General features: G+C 41.5%; 1 protein-coding gene across 1 annotated transcript in view; it reads left to right on the forward strand.

Moving 5' to 3' along the window:
- The first annotated feature begins 798 nt into the window (after positions 1 to 798).
- The window catches only part of SPTLC2 (serine palmitoyltransferase long chain base subunit 2), a 97,167-nt gene continuing 78,001 nt past the window's right edge, over positions 799 to 19,964 (forward strand). The window contains exon 1 of the mRNA XM_040641602.1: positions 799 to 1,014. Within this exon, the coding sequence (XP_040497536.1) occupies positions 886 to 1,014 (129 nt within the window). The 5' untranslated portion in view covers positions 799 to 885. The remainder of the gene's footprint in view (positions 1,015 to 19,964) is intronic.

Raw genomic sequence — 19,964 nt, forward strand, 5'->3', positions numbered from 1 at the left:
TATGCTATGGGCCAGGCATTATATTTCTTGCAATAAGCCTACGAAACAGGAATTATTAACTCTATTTTAGAGAATTTGGCTCCCAGAGTGGCTAAATACACAAGGTTTAGCTTTCAGTTATTGGCAGAGTTGGAACAAGACCAGGTTTCCTGACTCTTAAGGAAGTACTCTTTAAAGGAAATCGTACAGAAAACCCTGATTAGGGGCAGATGTGAAGGGCAAAGAGACATCCGAATTATTAAGGAATGTGTTAATGTACGCAGCGTATTAAAGAATGGTGAGAGAATGCTAAAAATGCTGTTCTATAGATACGCACATAGGCATTCGCTGATTAAATAAAGGAGCCCGGTGCCCGCCTTGGATTCACATCCCAGAACTTCCCCCAAGGCAAGGACAGAGAGGGCGCCACCTGTCCGGGAGAACCCGGGAACCCGCTCTGGACACTAGGGCTCAGCCCCCTTCCTGTCCTCACATTCTAATTGGCCTACTTCTTCCTGGGCCCCGCCTCCTCTGCGTGGACCAAGAAGCCGCCAAACCCTACCCAGACCCCTCGACATCCCCGAGCCGCCTTTGCTGTCGCCCGTGATTGGCCAGACAGCACCATGGGGTCCGCCTCCTTCTCCTCCAGATTGGCCAGCAGTCCTTAGGCTCAAGTCCCTCCTGTCCGGCCCCGCCCCGTTTCTCTTTGGCAGCCGGGCCTTGGGCCAGCCACCGCCTCCGCGGGAGTGGGCCCCGCCCCCCTGTGACGGCCGGGCTGGTAATTGGCGGCGGCGCGCAGCCATTTCCGGTTTCGGGGAGGTGGGTGGGGTGCGGAGCGGGACTGGAGCCGCCGCTGCCTGGGCCGCCGCCTACAGAACCTTCCTTGCGCCTGGTGATACCGGGACGATGCGGCCGGGGCTCGGAGGCTGCTGCTGCCGTCGCCCGGTGCGGGCGAACGGCTGCGTGGCGAACGGGGAAGTGCGGAACGGGTATGTGAGGAGCAGCGCCGCTGCCGCCGCAGCCGCCGCGGGTCAGGTATGGTGGGACCGGGCGGCCGGGCTGAGCCGGAGGTGGCGGGCGGGGACTCCGCGAGCTGAGCCCGTGCGGAGCCGGCAGAGGGGGTGGCCGGGCGGGGCGAGGTCGCGGTGACCGTCCGCGGGGGCGGGTGCCGGCGCCGGGCACGGCTCAGGTGCGCTGGCGGCGGTGTCTTGGCCCTGACCGGGCCTGCCCAGAGCGGGAGGTTCAAGGGCGGCGTAGGGGCTCCCTCGTGTCTCCGCGTCTGAGGTCTTTCTCCTTTCCTCCGGAGGTTTGGGCTCTGCTCCAAGCTCGAGTACCTTCCTCCCCCTGATCTGGCCAGAAATGCGGGTCGGTCCCCCGGGGAGGCAGGGAGTGACCCCGCGGACCCCGGGAATATCCACTCGAGGGCCCTTGGTTCTTCCTCTCGAGGTTCCTTCCTCATGTCCTCGAGGTGGTTGCTTCCTCTTAGAGTCCTGAAACCCTTCAAGGAAAACCATCCTCGGGTTCCTCAGCAAGCAAAGAAAGTTAGGAGGTGGTATCAGGCGAAAACACACCCAAGTGTCTTCCTACTACATATCTTTCCCTTCTGCAAGCAAGGCACTGGACCACACATCTGGCAGTGAACCGGGTCTGGTGCCTCTTACTCAGCCTGTGGTGAGACCCTCATCCCGGGCTCCAGATTGAGTTAGGAACCCAGGTGGTGACTTGTGATGAGTCTCCATACCAGTTAACCAAGGCTGAATCACCAAGTCCAGGGAGTTCTGAAATACTTTGAAAAGCTTTGAATTGAAGACAGTAATTAGTAACAGCCTTCCAGTTCTCTGGATGTCCGATATCCTGAAATGTGTTTTTAAAGACAAGAAGAGCTGGTTAAAAAGATTAAAAGATCAGTGTTGCTGGAAGAGAGTGTTGTGAGATTTGCAATTGACTTTAATACTTTAAAATCCCGTTTAGATATTAAGGGAAACGTTTTCTTGCCCCAAAGTCATCTGTTCCCAGAAGTAATGTGACTATTGTGATTTAATTTGACTTTAGTATAGATAGCTAGCTGCCTCCTCCCCCAGTCATTAGATGGGATAGATAGGCCTATTACTTTTTGGTGTGAAACAGAAAATAAAGCATTCCTCTGGGTCATGTTGACATAGTAAGACTATGAGAGTTGGTGGGAAAACACATAAAAGAGACTTGACTTCCCCTGAAGTTGTAAGGTGGAAGGCACCGTAATGCACAGATTCCGAAGATTTATTTTCATTTTAAAGAAATAATTGAGTGAGAGAGGAAGTGTAAGCACACTCTCATTATTGGTTGTGTAAGGGGTTGTTTTTTAGCAACATAAATGGCTAATAAGACAAAATTGCTGTGGTAGAGATTATAACAGGGAAACCTGACGGGTAGGAGTCAGAAAATACATTGCAGATGAAGGACTGGATTATGATTTTTTAAGAGGGAAAAGAAAGTCAAGAGAAAGGTGTTCACACTTCAGAGGTATTTTGTGTTCAGGTGCTCTTTTCACTTAACATAAGAGTTACGTTCTCATTTAATACTAAATTCCTCCTCTAATCTCTAACAGTCTAGCATTTGTAGGTATGATATTTCTTCAGAGGTTGCCAACTAATAGTAAGATGAAGACACATCAAGTTGCTAAAGTGAAATTTTAAAAATCTGTATGACTCTAGCATCTGGCTGACTTTTTCTAGTGTATTTTGGTGAAAAATTCCACTCAAGGCACTATGGTGGCATCTGGAAGACTGGTCTACTAGAATGCCTGAAAAAATGGTTAGGGCTCCAGTATCCCTGCTAGAAAACTCTTGGTCACAGTGTGTTTAAAACGAGGACTTTAGGAATATAGCTTTGTACACGGATATGAGGAATATTATCTATTAGTTTTGGTTTTTGTTTTTCTTAAGCAAAGGAGAGGCTTTGGTAACTTCATTGGAGCAGGAGTATCTTTAATTGTTTTGTTTCAATTAAAGTGATAGTGCACCAACCCCTGTTTATTTTCCCTCACTTTCCGGGGGAAATGTTGCCAATGATGCCATAAAAATACACATAAGATGTTAAGTGTGCAGGGGTGTGTCATCTTTTAACTAAAGTATAAATTCAGAGTTTTTATTTTTTTAAAGATTTTATTTATTTATTTATTTGACAGAGATAGAGACAGCCAGCGAGAGAGGGAACACAAGCAGGGGGAGTGGGAGAGGAAGAAGAAGCAGGCCCATAGCATAGGAGCCTGATGTGGGGCTCGATCCCATAACGCCGGGATCACGCCCTGAGCCGAAGGCAGACGCTTAACCGCTGTGCCACCCAGGCGCCCCATAAATTCAGAGTTTTTAAACCTGGGTATACATTCATTTCCTCACACATCCCAACATTTGTCTTTTAAGGAACACAAGAGAAGTTAGAAACTTCTAGGATTCTTTTACACTCTCAAGAGTTGCAGTGTTTGAAGGGATGAAGATCCGTGCTTGTCCTTTGTTGGATTTGGGTTTAGAGTTTGAGTAAATAGATCCTGTGGTAGAATGGGCATGTAAAACAATCAAATGTTGCTGTTTTTGTTTTCTGGTTTTTTCCTCCATTTTTTTTCTTATTGTGGTAAAACGCACACGACATAAAATTTACCATCCTAACCGTTTGTGAATGTACGGTTCAGGGGCATTAAATGCATTCATCATGTTGGGCAACCATCACCACCATCCACTGCCGTAACTTTTTTCATCTTGTAGAACTGAAACTCTATACTCATTAAACATAACTCCCCATTCTCTCCTCCTGCCCTTGGCAACCACCATTCTGCTTTCTTCCTCTATGAATGTGACTCCTGTGCGTACCTCATATAAATGAAATCGTATTTTTCTTTTTCTGTCTGGCTTATTTCATGTAGCATAATGTACTCATGGTTCATCCATGTAGCAGTGTGTATCAGAATTTCCTACCTTTTTTTTAAAAGATTTTATTTGTTTGAGAGAGAGAGAAAAAAACGGATGGAGGGGAACAAAGGGAGAGGGAGAAGCAGACTCCCACTGAGCAGGGAGCCCAGCAGAGGATTTGATCCCAGGACTCTGGGATCATGACCTGAGCCAAAGGCAGACCGATTGAGCCACTGAAGCGCCCCAGAATTTCCTTCCTTTTTAAGGCTGAATAATATTCCATTTTATGTACATACCACATTTTACTTAGCTGTTTATTTGTCCGTGGACACTGGGGTTGCTTTCAGGGCTTAGGTATTGTGAATAGTGCTGCTTTGAATATGGGTGTAGAAATAGCTCTTCAAGACCCTGCTTTCAGTTCTTTTGGATATATACCCAGAAGTGGATTTGCTGGATCATATGATAATTCTATTTTTAATTTTTTGAGGAAATGCCACACTGTTTTCCACAGCAGCTAAACCATTTTACCTTCCCATTAATAGTGAACAAGCCTTCCAATTTCTCCATATCCTTACCATTTGTTATTGCTTGCTCTTTCTTTCTTTCTTTCTTTCTTTCTTTCTTTCTTTCTTTCTTTCACACTAGCTGTGATAATAGGGAAAGATATGCATATATGTTTCTGCTTCTAGTTCCTGGCACAGAGCTCCTAAAACTTGTGTAATTTCCTAAGTGATAGGAATACTAGGAGCATCTTTTGTTCTAATATTTAGTCTTTGACTCTTATTCCTGACACAGAGTTCCTAAATCCCTTGCAATTTCGCTGGTGATAGCAGTGTCTTTTGTTCTAATGAGGTGACTCTGGGTGGGCTCCTGGATGGGGGCTGCTCACCAGAAAGACCAAGCCATGTTTAGAAGCTTGGAATTGTCAGCCCCACCCCGCATTCTCCTGAGAGTGGAACGGGGCTGGAAATGAAGTTAATGATTGCTCATGCAGATGTCATGAAGCCTCCATAAAAATCCCCGAAGTACCAGGTTGAGAGAGCTTCCAGGTTGCCGAACACGTGGAGATGTTAGGAGAGTGGCATGCCCCTTCCCACACACCTTGCCCCCTGTGCACCTCTTCCATCTGGGTGTTCATCTGTATCCTTTATTATATCTTTTTATAAGAAACTAGGAAACAGTAAATAAACAGGTTTCCTGAGTTCTGTGAGCCATTCTAGCAAATTATCAACCAGAGGAGGAAGTGGTGGGAACCTGATTAGTAGCTTCTGGGTTAGAAGCACAGGGGACGACCTGGACTTGCGACAGGCATCCCAGGCAGGGGTGGGGTGGGGAGCAGTCTTGTGCGACCAAGCCCTTCACCTGGGGATCGCACATTATCTCCAGGTGGAGTGTGTCAGAATTGAGTTAAATTGACACCAGCTGGTGTCACAAAAGTGCTTGTTGGAGTGGAAACTGCCCCCACGTTAGGTGTCAGAAGTGCTGTGAGTGTGGTACCTCTGTGAGAGTGTAGGGGAAGCATCATAGGAGTATTGGGTTTTGTTTTTTACGGCAGCCATGTGTAGACATTACTATTTTTTAATGATGACAGTAGACAGTTTTCACAAGGAAGAGGAGCAGTAAAGCAGTAATTTTTCCTCCCTTGCCATTCAGAGGAGAGTAGGGTCAGCCTTTATTTGAGGTAAAGGGTGGCAGTTAGCACTGGGGAAACTTTGAAAGAGTTAAAATGGAAAGCTTTGGCAGAATTAGAGCTGGAAGAAACCTTTAGGGGTTTATGTAATTCAGTCCTTTTATCTCTTTGTAGGACTTTATTAAAACTAATCTTGATAGATGATTCTATCCTATTTTTAAAGACCTCTAGAGGCTTTGCAGGAAATTTTTTTCAGCAGCATGTTGCAGCGTTCAGTGATTTTAATTACAAGATTTTTTACCATGGATTTAACGTTTGATTAAATACCATATTTTGGTTGCGCCTGAAATATAATACTGTCTGTTTTTACTTTTAGAGCTCCTTGTTTATAGCACTTTTTTTTAGATCTTCCATTTCTTTATAGAACTTTTAAGATTGAGACATGCATTTTACCTTCCTTAGTTAGCAAGTATTGAAGGAAAGAAACTATCTGTCTTTGAGACTGTTCTGAGCCTAAGTTTCTTCCCTTTAGAAGTAGTTTTAATGACCTATTAGAATGATGACGGCCTCCTAGCTGCCAAAATAAGTTAGATTCTAAGGAGGACTTGGGGCACAAGTCATGTTCTTTAGGACAAGCAAAGTTGAAAGAAAAAAGAGCTGGTCCTGCTACTTGCACTTTGAAGGAGGCAAATGAATAACTAATGAAGGGTGATTTACTAAGTAGCTACTAGCTTTTGTTTCCACTGAGAGGAAACAGTAACAGTGAAAAGAAGTTAGTTATGGGACAAGAACTGGAGGAGTATCTAGAATGGCCTGGATACCTGTTCAGGTTTTGAAGGCCTGACGAGACTTCCGAAGACCTCAAGGCTTTGCAAAAATAACGTTGTAGCTACAGCTGTGGGACTAGATTTTTGTTTTGAATGCTTTTTGTTTCAAGGAGAACATTTCAAATCTTGCTAGCTGGATCTGAAAGATTCCAGAGTCATCTGAGGTACTCAGGAATTATTTTTAATAAAAATTCTTGGGAAATGAGACCAGTATTTAATATATAAACCTCTGTGTTCTTAAGATAGTATTTTAAAACTTGCATATTCAGAGAAAGAAGACTTGCCCACTTTTTAGGGTTGGCCGAGGTGCCCTAGAAACTTCATAGTGCTCTGGGCACGATAGTTAATTGGTTGAGATTCAATTACATTCAGTTTTTTGAAAGAAAGAAGTAGTGTGTATTGGCAGAATGGGCAATTGAGAGGGATGGGTAGAGACTGTGTTTGCATTCTGAGTGGGTGTGCCTTACTTGATTAAATACATGGTTTGTGGCCTCAAAAGTCAGTTGCCTTCTGAATAGCTTCTAAGAAGGCTTCCATAGTATAATTTATAGTTTGTGACTGTTTAAGCAAGTCCTTGCTCTTACACACATTTAATCTCAGAAAATTTATCATTTGTCTTTAAGGCTGCCTTCAAGACCCATTATAAAGGTTAAGGTTGCTATTTTTCCATTTGTTCTAAAATTTTTTGCTTCTGATTATGAAAAACAATACATGTGTATTACAGGACCCTAAAGGATTGAGGTAACCCCTGGTGTTGTGGGTTAATTTTTTTAATGGGGTTTGTTTTACCAGTCCTCTGCTTTCTGATAATTTCTAAGTATAGTGAAATACGCAGTTGTACTGACACTATGGGTATGACCCAGCCTTACTCCAAATAACACTTACCGAGGTTGAGGAAAATACTCAACAATTTTTGTAATCTAGGAAGGTTTAGAAACTATTGTGTAGATAAGTACTGACCTCTCAAATGTGAAGGTTTTGACTTATTCTAAAATAAGCCTCTTGCTGCCTAATTAGTAAGCCCTTTCAGCAAACATCTGAGATTTTACTGCAGTACTACCCTTTAACCGCAGGGCATATGTTCCATGATCACCAGTGGATGCCTGCAACCATTGTATATAGTGGATAGTTCAGAACCCTGTGTATATATTTTTTTCTATACATGCATACCCATGATAAAGGTTAATTTATAAATTAGGCACATTAAGAGAGTAACAACAATAACTAATAATAACAAAGAAAACTATAACAATATACTGCAATAAAAGTCATGTGAATGTGGTCTCTCTCAAAATACCTTATTGTACCGTACTTACCCTTCTTGTGATGATGTGAGAGGATAATAAGCTTACATGATGAGATGAAGTGCGGGGGATGACGTAGGCATTGTGACATAATATTAAACCTACTCTTGAGCTTTTGATAATACATTAGAAGGAGGATCATCAGCTTTCAGACTGGGGTTGACCGTGGGTAATGGGGGGACTACTGTATTTGCATTGTACCTAGTATGTAATAGGAACTCAGGAAATCTTAGTTGAAGGAATGGATGGTGATAGTTGAAGCTGTGCAAGTTGGTGAAGCAGACAGAAGATGGCATTAAGCAAGAAGAGGAAGCACGAAGGATATAATATTGGGGAATCGAATGTTACTGGAAGACACACACACTGCTGAGGAAGGTTGATTGTGAGAGAACAGAAGCATTAGGAAGTGGTATGAGAAAGCCGTAGGAGAGGGAGGCCGTTTCAATTAGGAGGGGTAAGCAACATCTTGGTGGTGGGAAACCAAAGATATAATTATAATAGGTACCCTTTACTGTGACCAGGACCTCTCCCAGCTTCTTCACCTATCTGGTCTTCACAGGGGCCTTGCAGGGCAAATATTATCACCATGTTCTAAATAAGACTGAATTCCAGACCATTTAAATAACTGTCCCAGTTAGTTAGTTGGTAGAGCCTGGTTTATCTTACTCTATTAAGCCACTGGATTTGGCAGTTCAAAAATTACTGGTAACATTTGAGGAGTTTAAATTAGATATGCCACAAGTTATGCCACAATCTGAACATATATTTCCAGAAGTGCCCTCTTTTTTCTACAGGCAACTTTTGAAAAGTAGGGAGTCCACATTTTTTCTTGCAATCAGGATAAATTCCCTACTTTTTGTCAGTAAGTATCTCCTAAGGAACGGACTGAAAAGTGCTTCCAAAGCTCGCTGGAAAACAAACATATTTTGACATTACGATTTTCCTGTTTGAAAACTCAGAAACGGAGACGCCCACGTATATGTGCCCTGGCACGTTTCAGTTCAGCGGCGCCCTGTGTACTCGGGCAGCAAGGTTCTGCCCCGGGGTCACTGTTCTCCCCTGCCACCCACATCTGCGGGGTAGCCCCTCCCGATCTCCAGATAAGCACCGGGGCCTAACAGCCGGATGCCGCAGTCAGGAGATCCGAGCATGAGCGCAGCTCTGCCACAGATCCTGCTGCTTGCTTGGAGCTCTCTTCACTTCAGCGTGTGCTGGGCCTATAACACCATGCCCTCCACGCTGGTTCTGGAGTGGACAGCGCGAGAGGCTACCCGGTTAGCATCAGTTTCCCTTCTCTGCGGATAATCTCTTGTTGGGGGGGGGGCTGGTGGTCACAGCTGTGCAGTATGACCGTATTCCTGGAGCCTAAGTGACCGACACGGGGGTGAGCACCTATGCCAAAACGAACCCAACAACCCTCTCTCATGGGGATTTATGATTTCAACAGGTTAAGAGTGTGAAGGGTACTAGACCTCCAACATTCTGGAGAAAAGGTCCATGAACTCCTGCTGCTGAGGTCCCAAGCACTGTGCTATTAACTGCCTGACTTCTCCTGAGTTATTCACCAGTTCTACCCTACTCCCTCCTTTTATCCATTTTTTGCATACCTATCATCCTTGCAATAAATCACCTTTTTGTTTAGATACAGTTTCTGTTCCTATCAACTGAAAAAAATGTATTTATTTTTTATTTTTTGTTTAAAGATTTTATTTATTTGAGAGAGAGAGCGAATACAGCTGGGGGAGGGGCAGAGGGAGAGCGATAGTGACAAGCAGACTCCCTGCTAAGCGCGGAGTGGAGTGTAGGGCTCCATTCCAGGACCCTGAGATCATGACCTGAGTTGAACTCAGATGCTTTACCAACTGAGCCACCCAGGTGCCCCTTAACTGAAAGAAATTTAACAGATACATATTCCATATTCCATGTTGAAATCTCTTAGAACTTCTTTTGTACACTTACAGACTGGGTATTTATATGCTAACAGAGCCTATAGATATGTCTCCCAACTCTGTCAATTTTGTGCATCTGGAATATTATTCACTTTTTTTTTTAAGATTTTATTTATTTATTTGACAGAGAGAGAGACAGCCAGCGAGAGAGAGAACACAAGCAGAGGGAGTGGGAGAGGAAGAAGCAGGCTCCCAGAGGAGGAGCCCATTATGGGGCTCGATCCCAGCTCTGGGATCACGCCCTGAGCCAAGGGCAAGACGCTTAACGACTGAGCCACCCAGGTGCCCCTACTGTTCACTCTTTATCTAGGATAAAGGATACCTGGTTCAAAATTATAAGGTACTGAAGGACATGGGATTCTCACTGCCTGCTATAACTGAACTGTTTCCAGGTTCTCATTAATACACATGAACACAGACCAAAAAAGGGAAACAAAAAATCTGAACTAGTATTTTTAAAAAGGGCAACAGAAGACCACAGATCAAAATTCAGACAATGTTTGTCTGCTAACTTTGCCTAACTGCGAGAACATGCTCATAACCATTAAACAAGACTCTTTCATGGTTGAAAAATCATAAAAAGGGGATGTAATAGATTATTTAATACAAGAGCTTAAGAAAATTGACTATTTAGAAAAAAAAACTCTGGTTAGAGTTTCTCCTCAGACCATACAATGACAGAGACGGCTAACTGGCTCCCCGTGGACATTCTCCTTATCTCCCCTTTAGTAATAGGATCCCTCAGTTTTAGCTGGGCCCATGGCCATCCAGCTACAGTCTACATTTCCCAATCTCTCCAGCAGCTAGGCAGCCATATGATGAAATTCTGGCCAAAGAGGAAATGAACAGAAGGGACAGGTACCAAGGCTGGATTACATCCTTTAAAACAGCAATTGCTCTCCTTCCACTTCTCTTTCTACCAGTGGCTTGGAATGGAGATGTGGTTGAGACTGAGATGTGAATAAAAACAACATCCTAAAAGATTACAGAACAAAGAAGATAGCTCATAACCTACCTCCCGAGTTCTAGCAATCTACCTTCAGACTTTACTGAGAGAAATAATTTCTATATTGTTTGAACAACTTTATTTTTATGTCTCATTTACAACAACAAAAACAAAACAAAACAAAAAAGCTTCTAGGTTAAAATTAACAGGCAGAGGCAAGCCATTAATTTTACAGATCAACTAGATAAAACAACATAGATTACTCAAGACAAGAAACAGTTTTAAAGACAATGAAGAACTGTCTTCCATGCAAAGCAAAGAGGGCATTATACACTAAAATTCGGGAGAGGGAAGAACCCTTCCTTAAGCAATTTCAATTGCTAGTCATTTTCTCCCCTGGTGGTATTTGCAGAATGTGAACATGAATGAGCATAACTGGGCTTGCCATAGGCAGAAGAACTCTGCCAAGAGAAAGAAAAGGCAGCTGAGTTTATGATAGCTTTATAGGATGGTGTAACAGACTAGATTCTAGCACAGCCCCAGATGCATGGCCAGTTTTCTGCACAGGACACTTACCAAGTGCTAGAGAAGCTAGAGAGCAGGACTAGAAAGGTGACTTGAAATCAACCACAATTTTACAATGCTTAGGAGATAAAGTCATACTGGAGAGAGGGGCTTGCAACAAACATACAATGGATCCCATCCTTAGACAACGCTCCCCAGAATAGACTGAATCTACCCAAAGCTTTAGTCCAGCTCCATCCCTAGTTAGATGGTGGGTGCTCAGCCCCACACGGTACCTAAAAGAGCAAAAGGCAAAAACAACATGGACTTGGATCTCTGCAGTTCCGTTATACACAGCGTTCAGCAATCAATCAAAAATGTCTGCTTTCCCAGGGGGCGGCAGGGAGGGAATGTGGGCATGACTGAAGGAGACAGAAGGCAGAGGACACAGCAGCCTACGTATTCCCTCTCATCACTGCCATACTGCCAGTCCTGGGAAATTCCTTACAACTTGACCCCTCCTTCCCTTTAACTTCACGTGCCCAGAAATGGACATTCCTCCTGTTTAATTTTTTAACATTCCAAAACCGCACAAATAACTTTCAGACATCAAAGCCGCTCCTAGGAACTCAGAGCTCCCTTTCTACCAAGGAGCTCAAAATCAGCGGAATCATCTCATTCTTTTCAACAAATATTTCATCTCTGTTATGTCAAGGACTGTACTCTGTACTAGAAAATATAAATAGGAGATAATCCGGGATGCCTGGCTGGCTAAGTCAGTGGAGCGTATGACTCTTGATCTTGAGGTTGTGAGTTCAAGTCCCACACTGGGTGCAGAGATTACTGAAAAATAAAATCTTAAAAAAAAAAAAAAAAGAAGAAGAAAAAAAAGAGGAGATAATTAAAAAGATAGGAGATAATCCTAGTATTCAAGAATTCTTCAGGTTTTTTTGTTTTTGTTTTCAAAAAAGGATGCAAAGATCAGCACGGTTTTTGAGATAAAAAGAGTAAGGAAACTATTTTAAAGAATACTGTCAAAAGGGAATTATATTTAAATATGCAGGATAAAAAATACACACACAGTGAGAAGCATTTCTTTTACAAGTGATTCTCACTCTTCCTCTTCACACGACTAAATGACAACACCAAAGAAAGGAGATTAAGCAATGTGTCCAGTCATAGGAAAACTAAATTCAAAGTTGGGATTAGGATCCAACTCTTTACATTTTCCATTTATTGCCATTTCTTGGTCATATTTCTGAGATTTTTCTATGAATCAAATTTTCCTTTAATTATTTTCAGAAATACTACAACTTAGTCTGATCGTTTTTAAATCATTTGTGGCTTAATATTAGAATTTCGCTTTAAACTCACCCTTTGCGCTCCTTTTTGCTCTTCATATAGAATTAGCTAATTCTGCTGTTCGTATTACTAGCTATACTTGGATTAAGTAGTTATATGAGCTTCCTCCGCTAAGAAAACGTCTGTTTTTAGGAAACTAGAACGCTAATTTTGCTGTCCTAGAAATAACCTGCTTCCTCCTCCTCTATTATACAAGCCAAGCCTGTACAGGAGGCGATAAAGATACTGTCCTTTAGCAAGCACGCAGAGCTTTCTGATAGGTAGCTCTATTACAGTCCAATCGCTGATCACACACCAGGTTTCGCAGCCCAGCCTCACAGCTTTTCAAATCAAGGTGAGAAAGGGAGAAATGGCAAAAAGTCAGGAGTGACAGATTTCCCCTCCCTAAGGGAAGCACTAAGCATCATCTCACAGCTTAGACCCCTCATAAGACAGTGGGAAAGGTGCTACAGAAGTCCCACTAATGGCCACGCTGCCCCTTAGGAAGAGCTAACAGAAAGGTGATAAAATAGAGTGGGTCTGTGCCATTTCCAGACGATTGGACCATCATCGGCCTGCTCTTATTCCTCCTCACAAGCTGTCACCACTACCAGGAACACTCATTAAGCCCCTACTGACTTTAACCACCTGCAAGCCCGAAACACTAAAAACTGCTCTATGGGTGTCTTTTTAATGGCACGTGTACCACAACCTGATTCTTGTGTATGTTTACATTAATTTGGAAAACTGGTTTTTGTCAACCAGCAAGTATATATGAAATAGCATACTGTAATTAATACAAAAAAATTGATAAAAATCTACTCAACATGTAGATTTATCGAAACTTAACAATTAGCTTATAGGCTTTAGATCTTATTTTTCCCATTCTATAAGACATTAAAGTTATCATTCATTCTTTCATTTAGTCCACTGATACTTACTGAGCCTCTACCACGAGCTAAACATGATCTGAGCACTAGAATACAGTACCATACACTCCAGTGGGAGAGGCGGCCAATAAATAATCAAGTAGATATACAATAAAATACCAGGCAGTTTGTTAAGTTCTATAACCAGGAAAAAAAAAATCATGGCAAGAGGAAAGTATTTTAGACAAGGTGGTCAAGGATAACCTCTCTGAAGGAAGTGAGGGGTAAGTGAGATCTACATGACGGTAGAGAGAAAATTAAGGAGAAAAGTTTTCCAGGCTGAGCTAACAGGAGGACACAAGCCCTGGGGCAAGCACACTCCATGTATTCCCGGAAGGGCAGAAAGGCCTCCTTGGCTGCAGGACAGTGACCTGGCAGGACATGAAGTCAAAAGTGTGCGAGAGCCAGATGATAGAGGGTCTTGTAAACCGACAGAAACTCTGTCTTTCGTTGTCAGCGATAAGCAGCTCTCCAGAGAGCGAGAACGTCACACTCTGACTTATGTTTAAGCAGTTCCCTAATCCTTTTAAGAAGTTTGTCCTGGGGAAGTGCCGTTTCCCTCTTCCCCCCAAAGTATAAAAGCTACCCTCAATTTGGTGTTTATCATTTCCATGCATTTAAAAAAAACCTTTCCTTTTAAAAATAAATAATACCTTTCTTATATAAATACATAGCCATAAACAATATAGTATTGCCCGGCATGTTTTTAATCCTCTTATACGTATCATACTGTATGTATCTTTCTGCAACTTTTGTTTAACAATATGTGTCTGAGATTTGCCCATGCCTTTAATAGAGATCTAGACTGATCTTTTTAAGTGCTGTATTCACTGTATCAATATGCCATACCGGTTTTTTGTTTGTCCACCGGGTGGGGATAGGTGGGTTAAGTCATTCTCCAACTAATGAAAAGCTGGGTTACTTCCCATTCTTTGTTGTGTTTTTATAGTAAACTTTATTAAACATGTCTCCTTGTGCCATAAGCGGAATTTCTTCAGAAAAGAGTATGTTACAGGTTGAACTGATCCCCGCAAAATATTATGTTGAAGTCCTAACCCCCAATACCTCACATTACATGCGCATTAGGTTGGATATAAAAATGTCCTTTCTTACTGCAGGCTGGAACAAAAATGTTTGAAAACCGCAGCTATTGTACATACCCAGAGACAAACTTAATAAGGTAGTCATTAGGAATGTGTATTTCAACTTTTGTAGAAATTGCCAAATTGTTCTCCAAGGCAATTGTACCAATTTATGCTAAGAGCGCCTGTACACAAGTTCCCACCGCTACATAACACTGTCAACCTTTAATATGGTCATATTTTTACAGCTTTCAAAAGCTACAGATGAAAACAGTTATTTGACTGTTTTAATTTACATTAACTTGAACTAGTGAGGATGAGCATATTCATGTATTTATTTTCCAATCAAGTTCCTTTTCTCCTATAAATTGACAGTTCCTATCTTTCCCATTTTTCTCCTGGAGTGCACGCTTGTTTCTCACTAATTTATAAGGCTTTCTGGTCGGGATGCTAACCCTTTATCAGTGACGTGTTACAAATGTCTCCTCCCAATCCAGGGCTTGTTTTTTTTTACTTTTGGTGTCACTTTATGATGTCATATGGTGCACAAAGCTTCTGGTTTTTAAATAAGTTTAATTGAAATATAATTAACAAATCATTAAATGTGTCCAAGTGTCCAGTTCAGGGGCTTTTATTATATTCACATAGTGGTACAACCATCATCACAACTTTACTTTAAAACATTTTCATCACCCCCAAAACAAACTCCTGGCCCTGGCAAACTCCTAGTCTCTGTGGCTTTACCTATCCTGAACATCTCATGTTAGTGGAATCATACAGTACAGAGCTGTTTATGTCTGGCTCGTTATACTACACATGTTTCTTTCATCCATGTTGTAACATGCATCAGTACTTTATTTCTTTTTATTGCCGAAGAATACTCCAGTGTAAGATTATACTATATTTTATCTGTTCATCAATTTATGGATATCTGGCTTGTTTCCACTTTTTGACTATTAGGACTAATCCTGCTACAAGCATTCATGTAGAAGTTTTCGTGCGTATGTATGTTTCATTTGTCCAGGGAATAGAAACACAGAATCATATGGTGACTTTATGTTTAGCACTTTAGGAACTGTTTTCCAAAGTGGCTGTATTGTATGATCCCACCAGCAATGTATAAGGGTTCCAATTTCTCCACATCCCCACCAACACTTGTTAATGGGTTTTTATCTGAGCTATTCCAGTGCCTATGAAGTGGTATCTTGATGGTGTCCCTTGAAACATAAAAGTACAAAACATTACAAAAGTTCATTTTGACCTACTCCAGTTTTTAGGGGGTTGCTTATACTTTTAGAGTCATGTCTAAAAAACCACTGCCTAATCAAAATTCACAAAGATTTATACCTATGTGTTTTCCTAAAAATTTGACAGTTCTTAACATTTAGGTCTTTGGTTCATTCTGAGTTGATTTTTTGTATATGGATGAGGTAGAGATCCAAATTAGTTCTTCTGCATGTAGATACATAGTTATTCCCACACCATTTGTTGAAAAGATCATCCTTTGCCCCCTTGAACTGTCTTGGTACTCTTACAGAAAAATCAACTGACCATAAATTAAGGGTTTATTTCTGGACTCTCAGTTATATTCCATTGACCCAAATGTATAACTTTATGGCAGTACCACACTATCTTGATTACTGTGGTTTTATAGCGAGTTCTGAAATCAGGAAGGGTGAGTCCTCCAACTTATTTCTTCCCTTTCAAGACTTTGTCTATTCTGGGTCTCTTATATTTCCATATAAATTTTAGGATCAGCTTGTCAATGTCTCCAAGAGTCAGCTGGGATTTTGACAGGGATTGCACTGAATTTATAGAGTATTTCCATTTTAACAATATTAAGTCTCCCTCTCTCTTTTTAAGCAAGCTCTACGCCCAACATGAACTCACGACCCTAAGATCAGGAGTCCCATACTCTACTGACTAAGCCAGGCACCCCAATATTAAGTCTTTCAATTCCAGAACACTGGGTGTCTTTGCATTTACTTAGATCCCCTTTAATTTCTTTCAAAATGTTTTGTGGGTTCCAGTGTGCAAGTTTTGTACTATTTAAATTTTTTCCTAAACCTTTTATTCTTTTTGATGCTACTGTGTGCAAAAGTTTTAAACAATCAAACTTATCAACCTTTACTTTATAATTTGTGCTTTGTTGCTTTTAGGAAAGTCACTCTATACTTTAAGGTTATAAATATTTTTTCCTATATGCTAGAGTTTTATATTTCTTCTTATCTTCACATTTGAGTATCTAACAACCTGGAATTGATTTAACAGATTGGTGTGAGGTGGGGATCTTTTTTTTTTTTTTTTCTTCTCTTCTTCTTTTTCCACATGGAAAACCACCTGTCTCAGCACTAGCCCATTCCTCACTGATTTGAAATGCCACCACCATGATCTAGCAAACTCCATATTCATAGTGTGCTCCTTCAGGATTTTCTATTCTATTCCATCAAAATCATACTGCCAAGGGGCGCCTGGGTGGCACAGCGGTTAGGCGTCTGCCTTCGGCTCAGGGCGTGATCCCGGCGTTATGGGATCGAGCCCCACATCAGGCTCCTCCGCTATAAGCCTGCTTCTTCCTCTCCCACTCCCCCTGCTTGTGTTCCCTCTCTCGCTGGCTGTCTCTCTCTCTCTGTCGAATAAATAAATAAAATCTTTAAAAAAAAATCATACTGCCAATATTACTACAGCTTTATGCTAAGTCTTATTATCTAATAAAGGTGATTCTTCCTACCTAATTTCTCTTCCAAACAGCCTTGGCTCTTCCTGGCCCTTTGCTTTTGCACATGAATTTTAGAATCAATTTGTCAGGAAAAAAAGAAAGAGAGGGAAAGAGAGAAAGAGAGAAGAAAAAACCCCAGAACACTTAGAGGGTTGGACTGTGCACTGGAACTACCCTGACTTAAAGATCAATTTGAGGAAAGTAACATTTGTGCCACATTTTCACCAATGCATTTTGGGAACTCAAGATGATTCTGTGTTACATTATATTTTGAGACAGTAGTTTAATTCATTTAAAGATGAGGTTTGGATCACTTAAATTGTGGTCAATTACACTTTAGAAATCAGGAAACTTTAAGAATATCTCTAAAGCTTCCTTTAAATTCATTTTAAAATGATATTCTGACTCTGATCAGAATCATATATACACACACATACATATACACATACATTTTTTGAATGACGATCTCATTTCTAGGCATTTATCCTTGTGAAAAAATCAAGAGTGGAGATGTATAAAGTGTTCACATATTGAAAATTCCGGGGAAAGTCTACATATTATGCACAGGGATTCATTAAATAAATTACACTATAGATTCATATTATGGAATTTACATAACCCTTAAAAGAATGATGTTTGTCTTATTGATTGGTGATAGGATATAGTAATGATACTAAGCAAAAAAAAAAAAAGATATTAAGCAATTTCTTCTATGTAAAATTGTACCCCCTCCCTATCACACAAATATAAATGTATATATATATTTGTATGTGTGTGTGTGTGTGTGTGTGTGTGTGTGTTATTTGTCTGGCAGAATATACATCAAAATGTAACAGTGAGTTATCTCTGTGGTGATAGGATATAGTAATGATACTAAGCAAAAAAAAAAAAAGATATTAAGCAATTTCTTCTATGTAAAATTGTACCCCCTCCCTATCACACAAATATAAATGTATATATATATTTGTATGTGTGTGTGTGTGTGTGTGTGTGTTATTTGTCTGGCAGAATATACATCAAAATGTAACAGTGAGTTATCTCTGGGTTGTAGAATTTCAGGAGATACTTATTTTCTTTATACTTTAATGTGTTGGTTTAATGTTCTGCAAGTATGATGTTTTTCTAACTCCAGTATTTTCAGATAAAACTGCACGTAAAGTATGTTGACTTTACAAGAGAAACACTACAGGGGCACCTGGGTGGTTCAGCTGGCTAAGCATCTAATTTCGGCTCAGGTCATGGGCTCAAGTCATGATCTAGGTGGGGTCCTGGGAGGGAGCTTGGCCTCAGGCTCTCGGCTCAGACGGGAGTCTGCTTGCTCCTCTCCCTCTGCCCTGCCCCAACTCATGCTCTCTCTCAAATAAATAAATAAAATCTTTAAAAAAAGAGAAACACTACATGTGTACCTTTTAAATTTTATTGAAAATATGCAAATGTTCAAGAAATACTTGTTGTTAAAACTGAAAAAATGCAAACCTTTTCAGATATGTAAACTCTGATGAGGAGTATAACACAGATACTATTCTCCTTAAGGACAAACGCTCCCCCTGGAAATTTTAAATCCCCCTAAGAGGGTTGTTGGGTTCGTTTTGGCATAGGTGCTCACCCCCGTGTCGGTCACTTAGGCTCCAGGAATACGGTCATACTGCACAGCTGTGACCACCAGCCCCCGCCCCAACAAGAGATTATCCGCAGAGAAGGGAAACTGATGCTAACCGGGTAGCCTCTCGCGCTGTCCACTCCAGAACCAGCGTGGAGGGCATGGTGTTATAGGCCCAGCACACGCTGAAGTGAAGAGAGCTCCAAGCAAGCAGCAGGATCTGTGGCAGAGCTGCGCTCATGCTCGGATCTCCTGACTGCGGCATCCGGCTGTTAGGCCCCGGTGCTTATCTGGAGATCGGGAGGGGCTACCCCGCAGATGTGGGTGGCAGGGGAGAACAGTGACCCCGGGGCAGAACCTTGCTGCCCGAGTACACAGGGCGCCGCTGAACTGAAACGTGCCAGGGCACATATACGTGGGCGTCTCCGTTTCTGAGTTTTCAAACAGGAAAATCGTAATGTCAAAATATGTTTGTTTTCCAGCGAGCTTTGGAAGCACTTTTCAGTCCGTTCCTTAGGAGATACTTACTGACAAAAAGTAGGGAATTTATCCTGATTGCAAGAAAAAATGTGGACTCCCTACTTTTCAAAAGTTGCCTGTAGAAAAAAAGAGGACGCTTCTGGAAATATATGTTCAGATTGTGGAATATCTTGCGTGACTGGTGCAAAGCTCCAAATGCCTTTAGTATGTATGGTATGCAGTAGGGAGAGGCTAGTACATTTCAGTAAAACTCCAAGAAAGGGCCATTTCAGCAGAACTAATTTTAAGGAACAGAATATACCACTGGAAGTGGATGGGATTCGTTTAGCAGAAAGGGCACGATGGCAGTCCTTTGATTGCCAAATAGTAATGGATGTTCATATTGGACGTTAATTTGTTTTTTAATGTTTCAAACTATCTGCCAGGTGGGTGGGTTCTGTCATACTGCTATCACATTCAGCAGGAATATGTCTGTTTGCTTATAAATTCATGCTCATGTGATTTTTAAAAATTCATATCAGAAGTGTGTGCTTTTGTTTCCCACTAATTACTTCCCCATTATTGCATCATTACATAGTTACCCTGTGTTGTTTCATGGTATTCTTGAAACCTCTGCTTAGGATCATTCCTTATAAGTCAGTTTACAGTGTAAAGTCTTTTTTTTTTTTTTTTCTATTCTGAAACTAGAGAGACAGAACGCAACACATGCTCTAGGACTTTTTTTTTTTTCCGGCTATAAAGACATTATTAGGACAGTTCACAAAATCTATAGTCCGTAGACTAGCTATTA

Source organism: Ursus maritimus, unplaced genomic scaffold, assembly GCF_017311325.1.
Source record: "Ursus maritimus isolate PB19 unplaced genomic scaffold, ASM1731132v1 scaffold_25, whole genome shotgun sequence".
NCBI classification, from domain to species: Eukaryota; Metazoa; Chordata; class Mammalia; order Carnivora; family Ursidae; genus Ursus; species Ursus maritimus.